This window comes from Phacochoerus africanus, chromosome 4, assembly GCF_016906955.1.
Source record: "Phacochoerus africanus isolate WHEZ1 chromosome 4, ROS_Pafr_v1, whole genome shotgun sequence".
Classification (NCBI taxonomy): Eukaryota; Metazoa; Chordata; class Mammalia; order Artiodactyla; family Suidae; genus Phacochoerus; species Phacochoerus africanus.
In genome coordinates this window covers 14,466,551-14,478,853 of record NC_062547.1, presented here as the reverse complement: position 1 = coordinate 14,478,853, position 12,303 = coordinate 14,466,551, and the positions used below count along the sequence as shown (strand labels likewise).

Genomic DNA, 12,303 nt, shown 5'->3' with positions numbered 1-12,303 from the left:
GATTAGGATCCATTAGGTTGCAGGTTGGATCCCTGGCTTCTTTCAGTGGGTTAAGGATCTGGCTGTTGCCTTGAGCTGTGATGTAAGTTGCAGATGTGCTTTGGATTCGGTGTTGCTGTGACTGTGGCATAGGCCAGCAGCTATAACTCCGATTTGACTCCTAGGCTGGGAACCTCCATATGCAGCAGGTGCCACCCTACAAAGCCAAAAAAAAAAAACAAAAAAAATTAACCATTTAAAATAAAGTGCAGTAGTTCTCTTCATGGTGCAGTGGAAGCGAATCTGACTAGGAACCACGAGGTTGGATGTTTGATTCCTGGCCTCACTCGGTGGGTTAAGGATCTGGCACTGCCATGAGCTGTGGTGTAGGTCACAGACGAGGCTCAGATTTGGCATTGCTGTGGCTGTGGGAGGCCCGTGGCTACAGCTCCCACTTAACCCCTAGCCTGGGAACCTCCATATGCCCCAGGTGCAGCCCCAAAAAGACAAAAAAATTAAATTAAATTAAATCAAAAGTACAAAAGTGAAATTCTCTTTTAGAGTTAAATTTTTAAACATTTTTCTCTAATTCAAGACTGTCAATTAACATAGTCAAATCTTTTTAAAGTGCATGAATTTCTTTTTCTTAAGGAATTTAAAAATTCCCTTATCATATATAGATGCCATTTAAAATGTTTATGACTTATTTCTGCTTTGATATCCATGTTGTCTAGACTATATATTAACAGCTATTGCTATTTGTTTTTGCTTGCAGTCATTTAATAATATGCTTTTGTGCCTCCTATCCTCTCATTTTGTCTCATTTTGTCCTTTCTCATTTTGTCATTTTACATATCAGTGGGCTCTTTTCATTTTTCTCCACTATTTCTTAAACTGTGTTTCACCTTCCTTTCAGTTATTTCTGTTTCTATAATTAGGAAAACACAGGACTTGAAAATAATCTTAGCAATGCCTCTAAACCTAACTCCATTCTTACCTTATTTTTTTCTGCCTAAAGATGTTAAATACCTTTCCAAACACTCAGTCACATAAGCCAAATACCTTAAAGTAACCTGAAGTTCATCCTTTTTTAATTTATCTAACTATTTTTTGGATTAGGGAAATCCCATGAATTTGACCTTCTCTGCCAAAAACCTAAAAATAAGTTTCCTCCTTTTTATTAATCATCATTGCTGCTTTCTCTATTCCCATCCCCACATTCTCGAATCCTAAGAAACGAAGTAGATTTCTGAAATCTGCCTTTGCAGCCTGCCTAGTTTCTTTCCCTTTACTGCACCTCCATTCTTACCTTAAAACAAAGGCTGTGGTCCTAATTCTTTTCTTAGTGCCACCAATTTCAACTTCTTTTAATAAGAAGTACAAATTCCTTGGACTACTTATGCTTACCTTTAGATTTTGCCTCTACTTCAATTGCCACTTCATTCCCTCATCCCATACTTTAGATTTCCTATGTAGTAAATGATTTATTTTCTTCAGTTTACCAGCATATAAATGCCTTTCTCCCTGCTCTTGTGAATACCTGCCATGAGGTTTGAATCGTTTCTCTCTGATGCAGTGATCAACTGAAAATCCAAGAGCAAAATTCTTACCTCCTAAAGATTTTCTTGATAACTTCCTTGAGAAAAATTGGATGCTTTCCTTCATTGTTGCATCATTGCCCCCTGCATTGTACAAACAGATTATACATAGTTATATTCACATCTAACTCCTCTTCTGGGCTTTATGTTCCTGTAAGGAAAAGACCTTATCATAGTCAATGTCATCGTTCCAAGATTACTGGGGAAGTGATTATCACACGATAGGTGCTCAATACTTCCTTGTTTAATAAATTGATGGTTAGTTATATCAAAAGATTGCTTTCTTACATGAATGAACTGGCATTTTTGATATGGGAGAGTAAGTACCTGTTTTCAAATAATTTAAACATCTGGAGTTTTTCTAATTAGTACAGATAAAAACAAAAAAAAAATAGAGCCACATATTGGAGTCAGATTTTCAGTAATACTTAGTTATTAATATATATATGTATATGTATATATATATACATATTCATCTTTTTAGGGCAGTACTCATGGGATATGGAGGTTCCCAGGCTGGGGGTCAAATCAGAGCTGTAGCCACTGGCTTATGTCACAGCCACAGCAACACGAGATCCAAGCCAAATCTGTGACATACACCACAGCTCCTGGCAATGTCGAATCCTTAATCCAGTGAGCAAGGCCAGGGATTGAACCTGTGTCCTCATGGATGCTAGTTGGGTTTGTTAACCACTGAGCCACTACTGGAACTCCTTCACCAATATTTAAACTGATGGTCTTAAAAACAATAAACAAAGATATGAAGAAGTGTTCTTCATGCATCGTGATGAAATAAACCTCTAACAAGATAATCTTTGATGAGGTGAGCTCTATTAAATATGGAGCTTGATCAGATGTAAGTGGTCAGTGCAGGCAAGGTCGTATCGATACTGATGTGTAGGGACGGAGCTCAAGGAAATTAAAATTTGCTAGACTATTTAGAATGCCTCACACGAATAACATAGCAAAATGTACAGTTTGGGCCTCTAGTTATTTATCTAAAGGAAACAAATTGGATGTATGGATATAATGGATTACTATAAATCCATCTGTATTTATGATATTGAGCAAATATTGACTGAATAAGTATTAATAGCATGCAAGTTATTTTATGTGTACTGTTAAATTCACCTTCACAACCCCTTGAGGTATGTATTACTATCATCACTTTGCAGACAAAGACATTGCAAATCAAATAATTAAGAAATCTTGGTTCAAATTCTAACCTTTTTTTTAAGCCTGCCTTGACCATATCCTTCTTTTTTTCCCTTTGATTGCACCTGCAGCATAAGGAAGTTCCTGGGCCAGGGATCAAACCCACACGTCACAGAAGTGACCCAAGTCGCTGCAGTGACAACTTCAGATCTTTAAACGAGCTGCACTGCAAGAAAATTCCACGCATATTATTTCTGATTTCTTCTTCACGCTCCTAACCTTGAACCCTTCTTCTAAGCTGTTTTTTCTTTTATTTTTTATAGGACTTTTAACCTTCTAACATGTTTTAGTACTGATTTTTTTTTTTCCTGCTTTCCCCCATTTAGAGTTTACACTCTATAATACTGCAATTGCTAAGGCCATATTTGAAAATCAACATTTGACTCTTTCTCAGGATCTATGTGTTGTTTAGACTAGTTGGTCATAATTAATACACAAATTTCTATAAATTTACAACATTTAACTTAAAGGGGTCACATTTTCTGACTGCAGTGCAATAAATTTTAAATTTCTCTTTAAAGTATAATATATACAGGAGTTCCCATCATGGTACAGTGGAAATGAATCTGACTAGGAACCATGAGGTTTCGGGTTCAATCCCTGGCCTCGCTCAGTGGATTAAGGATCTGGCCTTGCTGTGAGCTGTGGTTTAAGTTCGCAGACACAGCTCCGATCTGGCGTTGCTGTGGCTCTGGCGTAGGCCGGCGGCTACAGCTCCGATTGGACCCCTAGCCTGGGAACCTCCACATGCCAGGGATGTAGCCATAGAAAAGACAAAAAGACAACAAAAAATAGATTAATATATACATAAATTATCAAGATAATATACATATCTATAAGCTTAAAAATTAAAAAGATTTTAAAAAACCTTGAGTTAGTCAATAGTAAATTTAAAAATTTAACTTTAGATTATCTATTTAATAGGCCACAATAATAAAAATATCACTACATATAAGTTAAAATTGAGGTAAAACATAGATGAACAAGGCAAATACTAAATTCCGGTATTATTATGCAGGTGAAAAAAAATACATAAAATAAGCAGGTACTTCTAGGTGCTAGAGAAAAAACAAGGAATTCAATTTTAAGTGGAGTGGCATTTGCTATGCCAAAATATACCTCTTCTTTATAAAGATTATCTTGATCTAGTTACATTTAAGAAGGAGTAGACACACAAAAGCTCTGAAAACTGAGTACAAGTTACCATTTTCTAAGTGACATTTACATTTAAAAGGGAATCTCCTTTTGTAAAAATGTCTCTCTCTGTACCAGGAAGAGGAAGATGACTGAATGTGTAGAACTTCTTATCAGTGAAAAAGGCATGGACCTGAATCTTTACTCCCAAATATGCACTTTTGACTGTTCTTTTCCTGGCTCCCCTACCCACCCCACCTTCCCCACAAAAATTGCCTTTACCTTTACCTGGAAATGGTAGTTAAAGGGGTGGGGTGAGCAATTTGGGGGGAATTACTCAGTTTTCCTGCATATGTCCCATGTAAACAAGGGTATATACTTATTGAATTTCTTGTTTGTTTTTCTCTTGTTATTCTGTTTTACTACAGGGATGGCTTTCAGCCAATAAACCTAAAAAGGTCAAGAGAAAACTATTTGTTGCCCCTACAAACCTAGTAAAGTAGGGGCAAATGATAAAACCTAGATAACAATTGATGCATAAGAAAACAAAGAAGAATAATCATTTAATAACATTCATTTCCCAACGAAAAAAAGAATCATTCTTTCATGAGATGAAAAAGAAATTGGTGACACAGTGGCTTAATGATCTGGTTTTGTCACTTCTGTGTCTAGGTTGTAGGTGTGGCACAGGTTTGAACTTTGGCCATGGACGTTTGCATGACTTGTTTGTGGCAAAAATAAATAAATAAATAAAAAATAAATTAAAAAATGAAGAAAATAGAAAATAACTGCACTAATCCAGAGAGGGATAAAATTATATGTGTGTGTGTTTGTATAATATATATAAAATATGTGTATATATGCTTAGAATATATAGTAAGATACTCTATGAGGATTCAATCTAAAGATGTTTAAAATCTCTGCTCAGTCTTTGGCTTCTGCCATTGTTATTGAATCAAAGTTCCTGTGCTCAATGCACACCAAGGCCAAACAAACAAAAAGGGTTGGTGTTTGGATCTGAGAAAGGTTTATTGCAGGGACAAGCAAGGAGAATGAGGTGACTCATGCTCAAAAGAACAACCTCCCTAGTGGTTTGGGGGAAAAATTTTATGGGCAAAAAAAAGGATCGCCTTTATCCACTTCAACAGATTGCTCAAATTCAGGCATATGAGCAGAATTTCCTGTAAGGCTCGCTTTTAGATTCACATGAACATTTATTTTATTATCATGAATTAATGAATAATACACAATAATATTTTAATCTGATTCACAAGCCATCCCTCTTAAAAGTCTCCCTTTGCTTCCCATCTTAGAGGAATATTCTCAATAAAATCCTTAACATGAGAGGAACACTTCTGGAGGGAAGTTAGCTATGGGTATCAGTCAATGCAGGATACATGAATTTATGGGTTTTATAAGAGGCTAGGATAACATTGCTTATAAGACACTATGAAATTATAGATATGAGATGAGGATGGATCATGCAAAAACAGTATGCTAATAATTATGTAAATCTAGAGGCATACAAGTAAATATTTTATAAGCAAAAATAATTGAGAGAAATGTACAAATTGTCTCAACAGTTTTGAATTGTCTTCATATTCTTGGCATTTTGTCGTATTCTGATTTTGTTTCTAATGAACATATATACTCCTATATAGTATCACACGTTTGAATATAAAAGTTTTGGGGTTTCCATAGCTGTGCAGTTGAAATGCATCTGACTACTATCCATGAAGATGTGTTTTCGATCACTGGCTTCCTTCAGTGGGTTAAGGATCTGGCATTGCCATGACCTACTGTGTAGGTCATAGAGGTGGCTTGGATCTGGCATTTTTGTGTCTGTGGTGTGGGCCAACAGCTACAGCTTCAATTCAACCCTCAGTGCGGGAACTTCCATATGCCTCTGGTGTTGCCTTGAAAAGCAAAAAAAAAAAAAAAAAATCATTTCATTCACTGAAGATTTCAGTTATAGGGTAATTACGTGTTTCCCTAGAAAGTGTGTCTCTACTACCCCAGGTATCAACTTAGACATAAAAAAGAAGACCAAACCATGAGGATCTTCCTTGTGTGGTTACAAAGGGAAAAGACAAGCAGCTTCTCAAAACCTAGCAGAGGTACACTGAGTTCTTGAACTTTTGTCCTTGGAAATATTCCAAGTAAACTTCCTTCGAAGGAAGTTTCCACCAGTCCACAGAGAGGACCAAATGTTGCATTATCATCGATCCCCAGTATATCAGCACCCAAGAATGAACTGGATGAGGGTCAAGACATAGGCTTCTTAGCATACATACACAATTGATCCCTGATATTCATTTTAGATGTAGCTTCCTGGCAATATTCACCACTGATCAGGAGCTGAACACAATTTCTAGGTTGATATTTTTTTTCCCCTCTTGAAAAAAAAATGAATGCACTAAAACTTAAAAAAGAACTCGCAGAAAAGAAAAATATTACAGAGATTTTGTACTTAAATAGTCTTCGTGTCTAATCTGTGACCAGAATTTGAGGTTGACTTATGGCTAAAAAGACAGCATAGGAAGACAGTGTTTTACACCAATTTTGACTCCTGGTAAGTATTATTGTCTAAATTATAATGTTTTCCTTAGAATCAAATAAAAGAGGGACATCATCAAAAGAATATATATACAGATACTATTTGGACATTACCCTAAGTAATGCCAGGGATGGTGGAACTAGAAATACAGAGTTAAGGTAAAAAAGGTATGAAATGCAATATACATACATTAGAAATATATTTTGAAAGAACTTTGATTTTGAAGGGTCAAATTAGAAAATCATAACTTAGAAGCTAATATTAACATGAGGTGTATCTTTTTCATGTACCCTATAATGTCCAATTAGTTTTGAAATTTATTTATCATACATATTAAATAATATTGGAAATGAAAAGAGAGCACATGGTGGATTAAAACTATTATTCGATCATTGTTTATTACCTATCTAGCATTTTTTCCCCTCAGGTTTGCTGAAGTTAATTCTAAATAGGAACATAGTTATCATAAGCATGCTCTCTGGGGTCAATCTATCTTGGAAAAATAACAGAGCCAACATAAAATAGTTCTGACTCTGGATAAGTTACCTAAATTCTCTATGACCTTTTTCTCATCTAAAATATGTGGTTAATAGCATTACCTGTGGTATGATCGAGAGTCCGTGGAAACATAATGCTTTAATAACGGGAAGCATTAAGAACAGTGTCACGCATATTTTATATATCTAATATATTAGCTTATATCCATATGCCAATTTATAACTATTTCTGTATTTGGAAATCACATTAAGATTTTTCTCTGTGAACTGTGAAAATCATTCTTATTATCAATTTCTAGAAACACTAAACTACTAAAAATATGTCCTGTCTTTCATATAAATAGAAACATTTTTGAAGTCGTCCCTCCTAAGCATCAACTTTGATTTCCCAACAGTTTAGAGCAGGTGGACACTATGGGTAGAAGGAATGACACACACGTGTCTGACTTCATCCTTCTGGGACTGACAGATTCAGAAGCAGTCCAGAGGATGCTGTTTACGCTCTTTCTCCTGATCTACCTGATGACTCTGCTGGGCAATGCAGGGATGATGCTGATAATCCGCCTGGATCTCCAGCTTCACACCCCCATGTACTTCTTCCTCAGCCACCTGTCATTCCTCGACCTCAGTTACTCAACTGTCATCACCCCTCGAACCTTAGGGAACTTACTGACATCCACCAAGTACATTTCCTACATGAACTGCTTCACCCAGACGTATTTCTTTATCTTCTTGGCTGCCACTGAATGTTTTCTCCTCTCGTCCATGGCCTTTGATCGCCGTGTAGCTATCTGCAATCCTCTGCATTACCCAGTGGTCATGTCCACAAGAAGCTGCTGCTCCCTAGTTTTCGGATCTTATTTCATTGGCTTCATGGACTCGTTTGTCAATGTGCTTTGCATGAGCAGATTGGATTTCTGTGACTCCAATGTGATCCATCACTTTTTCTGTGACACATCCCCAATCTTAGCCTTGTCCTGCACTGACATACAAAGCATAGAAATAGTCATATTCATTTCAGCTGGATCCACACTAGTGGTGTCTCTTACCACAATAGTAGTGTCCTATGTGTCTATCCTGTCTACTATCCTGAAAATTACTTCCACTTCGGGAAAGCAAAGAGCCTTCTCTACCTGTGCCTCCCACCTCCTGGGAGTCACCGTCTTTTATGGCACTATAATGTTTACTTATTTAAGGCCAAGTAAGTCCTATTCCTTGGGAAGGGATCAAGTGGCTTCTGTTTTTTATACTATTGTCATCCCCATGCTGAATCCCCTCATTTATAGTCTTAGAAACAAAGAAGTGAAAAATGCTTTCATCAGAGTCCTGCAGAAAACAGTGGGCTCCAGGCAATTAAAATGAGAGTGAAGCTAAATTTCTGATTTCATCATCACTTTTTTTTCTCTTCCCTATGGTGTATTTCCTTGGTCTCTTTCCAGAAACAGTTGACTCCTTTATGTGTTTGTTTTCTGTTGTACCTTCATTTGCTTCATCAAGTATGATCTTTTCATTTCCGGGTATATGCCTTTAGAAATCCATATAGATGGTAAAACTCATTGGTGGAGAATTTGACTGCAGAAATCCACAGGGCAGTTAGAAACTATGAAATGTTAGAAACTATGAAATCTATGGTTTAAATCTACATGTTTTTAAGGGCAATGGCCTCTTAAAATGAAAAATATAATTGTCCTCTTTTCAATTATAGCATACAAATTCCCATGTATCCTCCAAATTCAGAGAATTGTATTACAGAAAGGAGCTTTGTTTGTGGACTAATGATAATAGTTTTAGATTTTTTTTTAATTTATCTAATGGAAACATGAAATAGCAGAGTGATTATGAAAACTTGCTTTGGAACCAAACATTTCAGGACTTAGATTCTAGATCTGCTACCCTTTTAGCTGTATAACCCCTGAAAAAAATCACCATAACTTTAAGCCTCAAGTTTTCTCAACTGTGGAAGAGACAGACTAATTCCAGATCCATAGATTTACTGTAAAGATTAGATCAGACAATGACCCTAAGGCATTTGAGGTGGTACTAATCAATGCTGGTCATTAGCATTAGAATGCTCACATCCCTGCATCATGCACCTTGGACTTTGCTTAAAGAATGTTCACTTGTGTTTTATAAATTACTTGTGGTTGACTTAAAGGATAAACACACAAACAGCTAAGGAAAAACTTAGCCCTTCATACTTTGGATTTCGAGTGTGATATATTAACATTGGAGAAAATTTGGAAAAGAGTGAAAAATTTAAGGGACTAGAAGTGCCCCCAACAATTATTAACAGCTTTGTATGTGGCCAAGATGGATAGTTACGTGTGATGGGTACATAACGTATACCTGAGCCTTATTTCTGTCCTTTCTTAAGTATTTCTTTGTAACTTTCTGTGTACAGTTAAGATGTTTACCCTTCGATTATTCCTTTGTCATTGAAACCTAAGGTGAATGTGTTCTTGCCACATGGGAAAAATCAAGCTTCTAATTTAGCAATGCTTTAGACCTGAAATGTTTGTAAATTCATCACATTAAAAATTTGCATGCAGTGTCTCTCTTTGGTGATTACCTTGTCTTTCTGTCATGTGTCAACCTAAACTGCTTCTTTGTTGAAAGTGTGTATTTAAAAAAAAATTTTGCCTTTCTTTTGATTTCTATAGGGTTTTCATGCTTATTACAGATAAATTCTTGAGTTAAATACTCTACTCAATTGTTTCAAATATTTTAACAGAGACAACTTGTAAAGCTGTGAATTTATGCTTAATTCAGATTTTGTGGTAATTCATAAATCTTAGTCCAAGTTTTATACTTTCCTTTTTTAAAATTTTCTTCTTCATAATCTTTTTTTTTTTTTTGGTCTTTTTGCCGTTTCTAGGGCCACTCCCGCGGCATATGGAGGTTCCCAGGCTAGAGTTCTAATCGGAGCTGCAGCTGCCAGCCTATACTAGAGCCACAGCAACAACGCAGGATCCGAGATGAGTCTGCAACCTACACCACAGCTCACCACCGAGCAAGGCCAGGGATTAAACCCCGAAACCTCATGGTTCCTAGTTGGATTCATTAACCACTGTGCCACAATGCGAACTCCTCTTCTTCATAATCTTGAATTGCAGTTTTAGTGTCTCTGCTATTTGAAGACTACTTAAGAGAATATTTTCCCTTTTTCATACTCTTTGAGTTTTTTTGTTGAAACTTTTGAATTAGATTGTTTTTATTCAAGCAGTGATGACTATAACATTTTTACTTTTTGAAATTTATTGCTTTCTTTATAAAACTACACTTGATTATTTTTTAAATATTATAAAAATGTTTAAAATAAATTGCAAAACAGAATTCTCTTTGAAGAGTTAAAATTGTTAAAATATTTCTCTAATAAAATTATCAATTAACATATTCAAATCTTTAAAAAATGCATTATTTTCTCCTACTTAATGAATTTAGTAGGTACCTTATCATATATAAATGCCATTTAAAATGATTATGACATATCTTCGCTCTGACATTCATATTGTCTTGACTCTACATTAACAGCTATTCCTAATTGTTCTTGCTTGCATTTATTTAATAATAGGCGTTTTTGCCTCCTCTCTCATTTTGTCATTTCACATATTGGTGGGCTCTTTTCATTTTTCGCGTCTTTTTTATAAACTGTGTTTCTCATTGCTTTCACTTATTTCTATTTCCATAATTAGGAGAACTCAGCACTTGAAAATCATCTTAGCAATGCCTCTAAATTAACTTCCATTTGCACCTTATTTTTGTTGTTGTAAAATATTTATTTTAAATACCTTTCCAAACACTCACTCTCCCAAGCTAAATACCTAGAAGTAATCCTAGGTTTATCTCTTTTAATTTATCTAACTATTTTTTGGATTAGGGAAATCCAATGAATTGGACCCTCTCTGCCAAATACCTAAAAATATTTCCTCTATTTTATCAATCATCATTACTGATTTCTCTATTCTAGTCCCGACGTCCTCTAATCCAAATCTGTGGTGGGGCTTTATGGTGGGAACTTGTGGCAAGAAAAAAATATAAAAATGAGGAGAAATGTGCATAATTCAGGGGAGGTGTGGGGGTTGAATCCCATGACAGAGGGCAGTTAATCTTTGTAGGTGGTTCATCAAGGCAGGTCCTTGTTTCTCACTGCCCAGCTGCAACATCCACCTTCTGGGAGTGGGGGTAAATCTCATGCCTGGCAGGACCCATATCTGCACCAGTTCTCCAAGGTGAACAGCAACATTCTGGCAAGAAGAGGAGGGGGCTTCTGTCACCATCCCCCTGGAAGCCTTTCACTAGGCATTGGTTTCATGAATCTCAGGAGGAGGACCCAGGACCCTGCCCAAGTGCTGCACTATTGTCTCTTTCTGCATTTCCTCACTCCCCTAAGTAGCAACAATTTGAATATGTCCTATGGACCTCAGGGAAGGTCTAGGAGGTGAAAAGACTTTATTCTACCAATCAGAACCTGGGGATGTGAAAGGCTTTTTACCCCTGGAGGGCCTCACAGGGTCCTGCTGGGCTTCAGTTCCATTTTTCATTGATAAACCTTGATCTTGAAGGGAACCTGTTTGGGGGAAGAAAGGAACTAACTATGTGGATAAGGGGGTTAATCTAGACTCTTCAGAGGAACTTGGTTTTAGGTGGATTCCATTTCAACATGACACAATAAGTGGTATAAGAATAGCCTGAAATCCAAACAACGCTAAACACAAACAAAATGTGTTTCAATACTGGGATGACATTGAGCAAGAAAAACTTGCTCCTGGTAATTTTGCAATCACCATGGTTATTGAGGTGGCATTTACGCTGAAAATGACCACTAAGTCTCTCATTTGGTCTAAGTCCCAAAGTTACATGATAGGTTCTGAGGAGAATGGAAGGAGCTCCCCCACCCTTCTTCCATTCTCTTGAGATGGTAGCAGGTAACTTTGCAAGTTAGACCAAATGAGAGACTTCACGGTACGTCTCTGGGAATGTGGCCACTAGAGCTGGACAGCAAGAGACAACCATCCATGGGAAACAACGGTAAAGAATAACTACCTATAAGGATTGACAGCCCCCAGAGATCATCCCCTGCTATTGCATTTCTCTGGTCCTGAGACCAGGACCGTTACCATCATCTCTCATTTTTCTTATTTTTCCCTTCCCCTGTAACCTTCCCTGCCACAATCACTAGGTCCTGGGACTGGACCCTGACCCCTTCCCATATCATGTAACCTTCCTTTCATTTCCTTGCTACGAGTTCCCTCCATAGACCCTGGCCACAGATTCCCACCTTGACCCTTTATAAGACTAATTTCTCCTCACCGTCGGGGCTGAT

The 12,303-nt window shown here is 36.8% G+C and overlaps 1 protein-coding gene across 1 annotated transcript; it reads left to right on the top strand.

The window, feature by feature from the left end:
• Positions 1–7,394: 7,394 nt before the first annotated feature.
• LOC125124019 (olfactory receptor 8H1-like) lies at positions 7,395–8,342 on the top strand. Its single transcript, XM_047774196.1, has one exon. It carries the CDS (start codon positions 7,395–7,397, stop codon positions 8,340–8,342), a length of 948 nt encoding a protein of 315 aa, XP_047630152.1.
• The last annotated feature ends 3,961 nt before the right edge of the window (positions 8,343–12,303 follow it).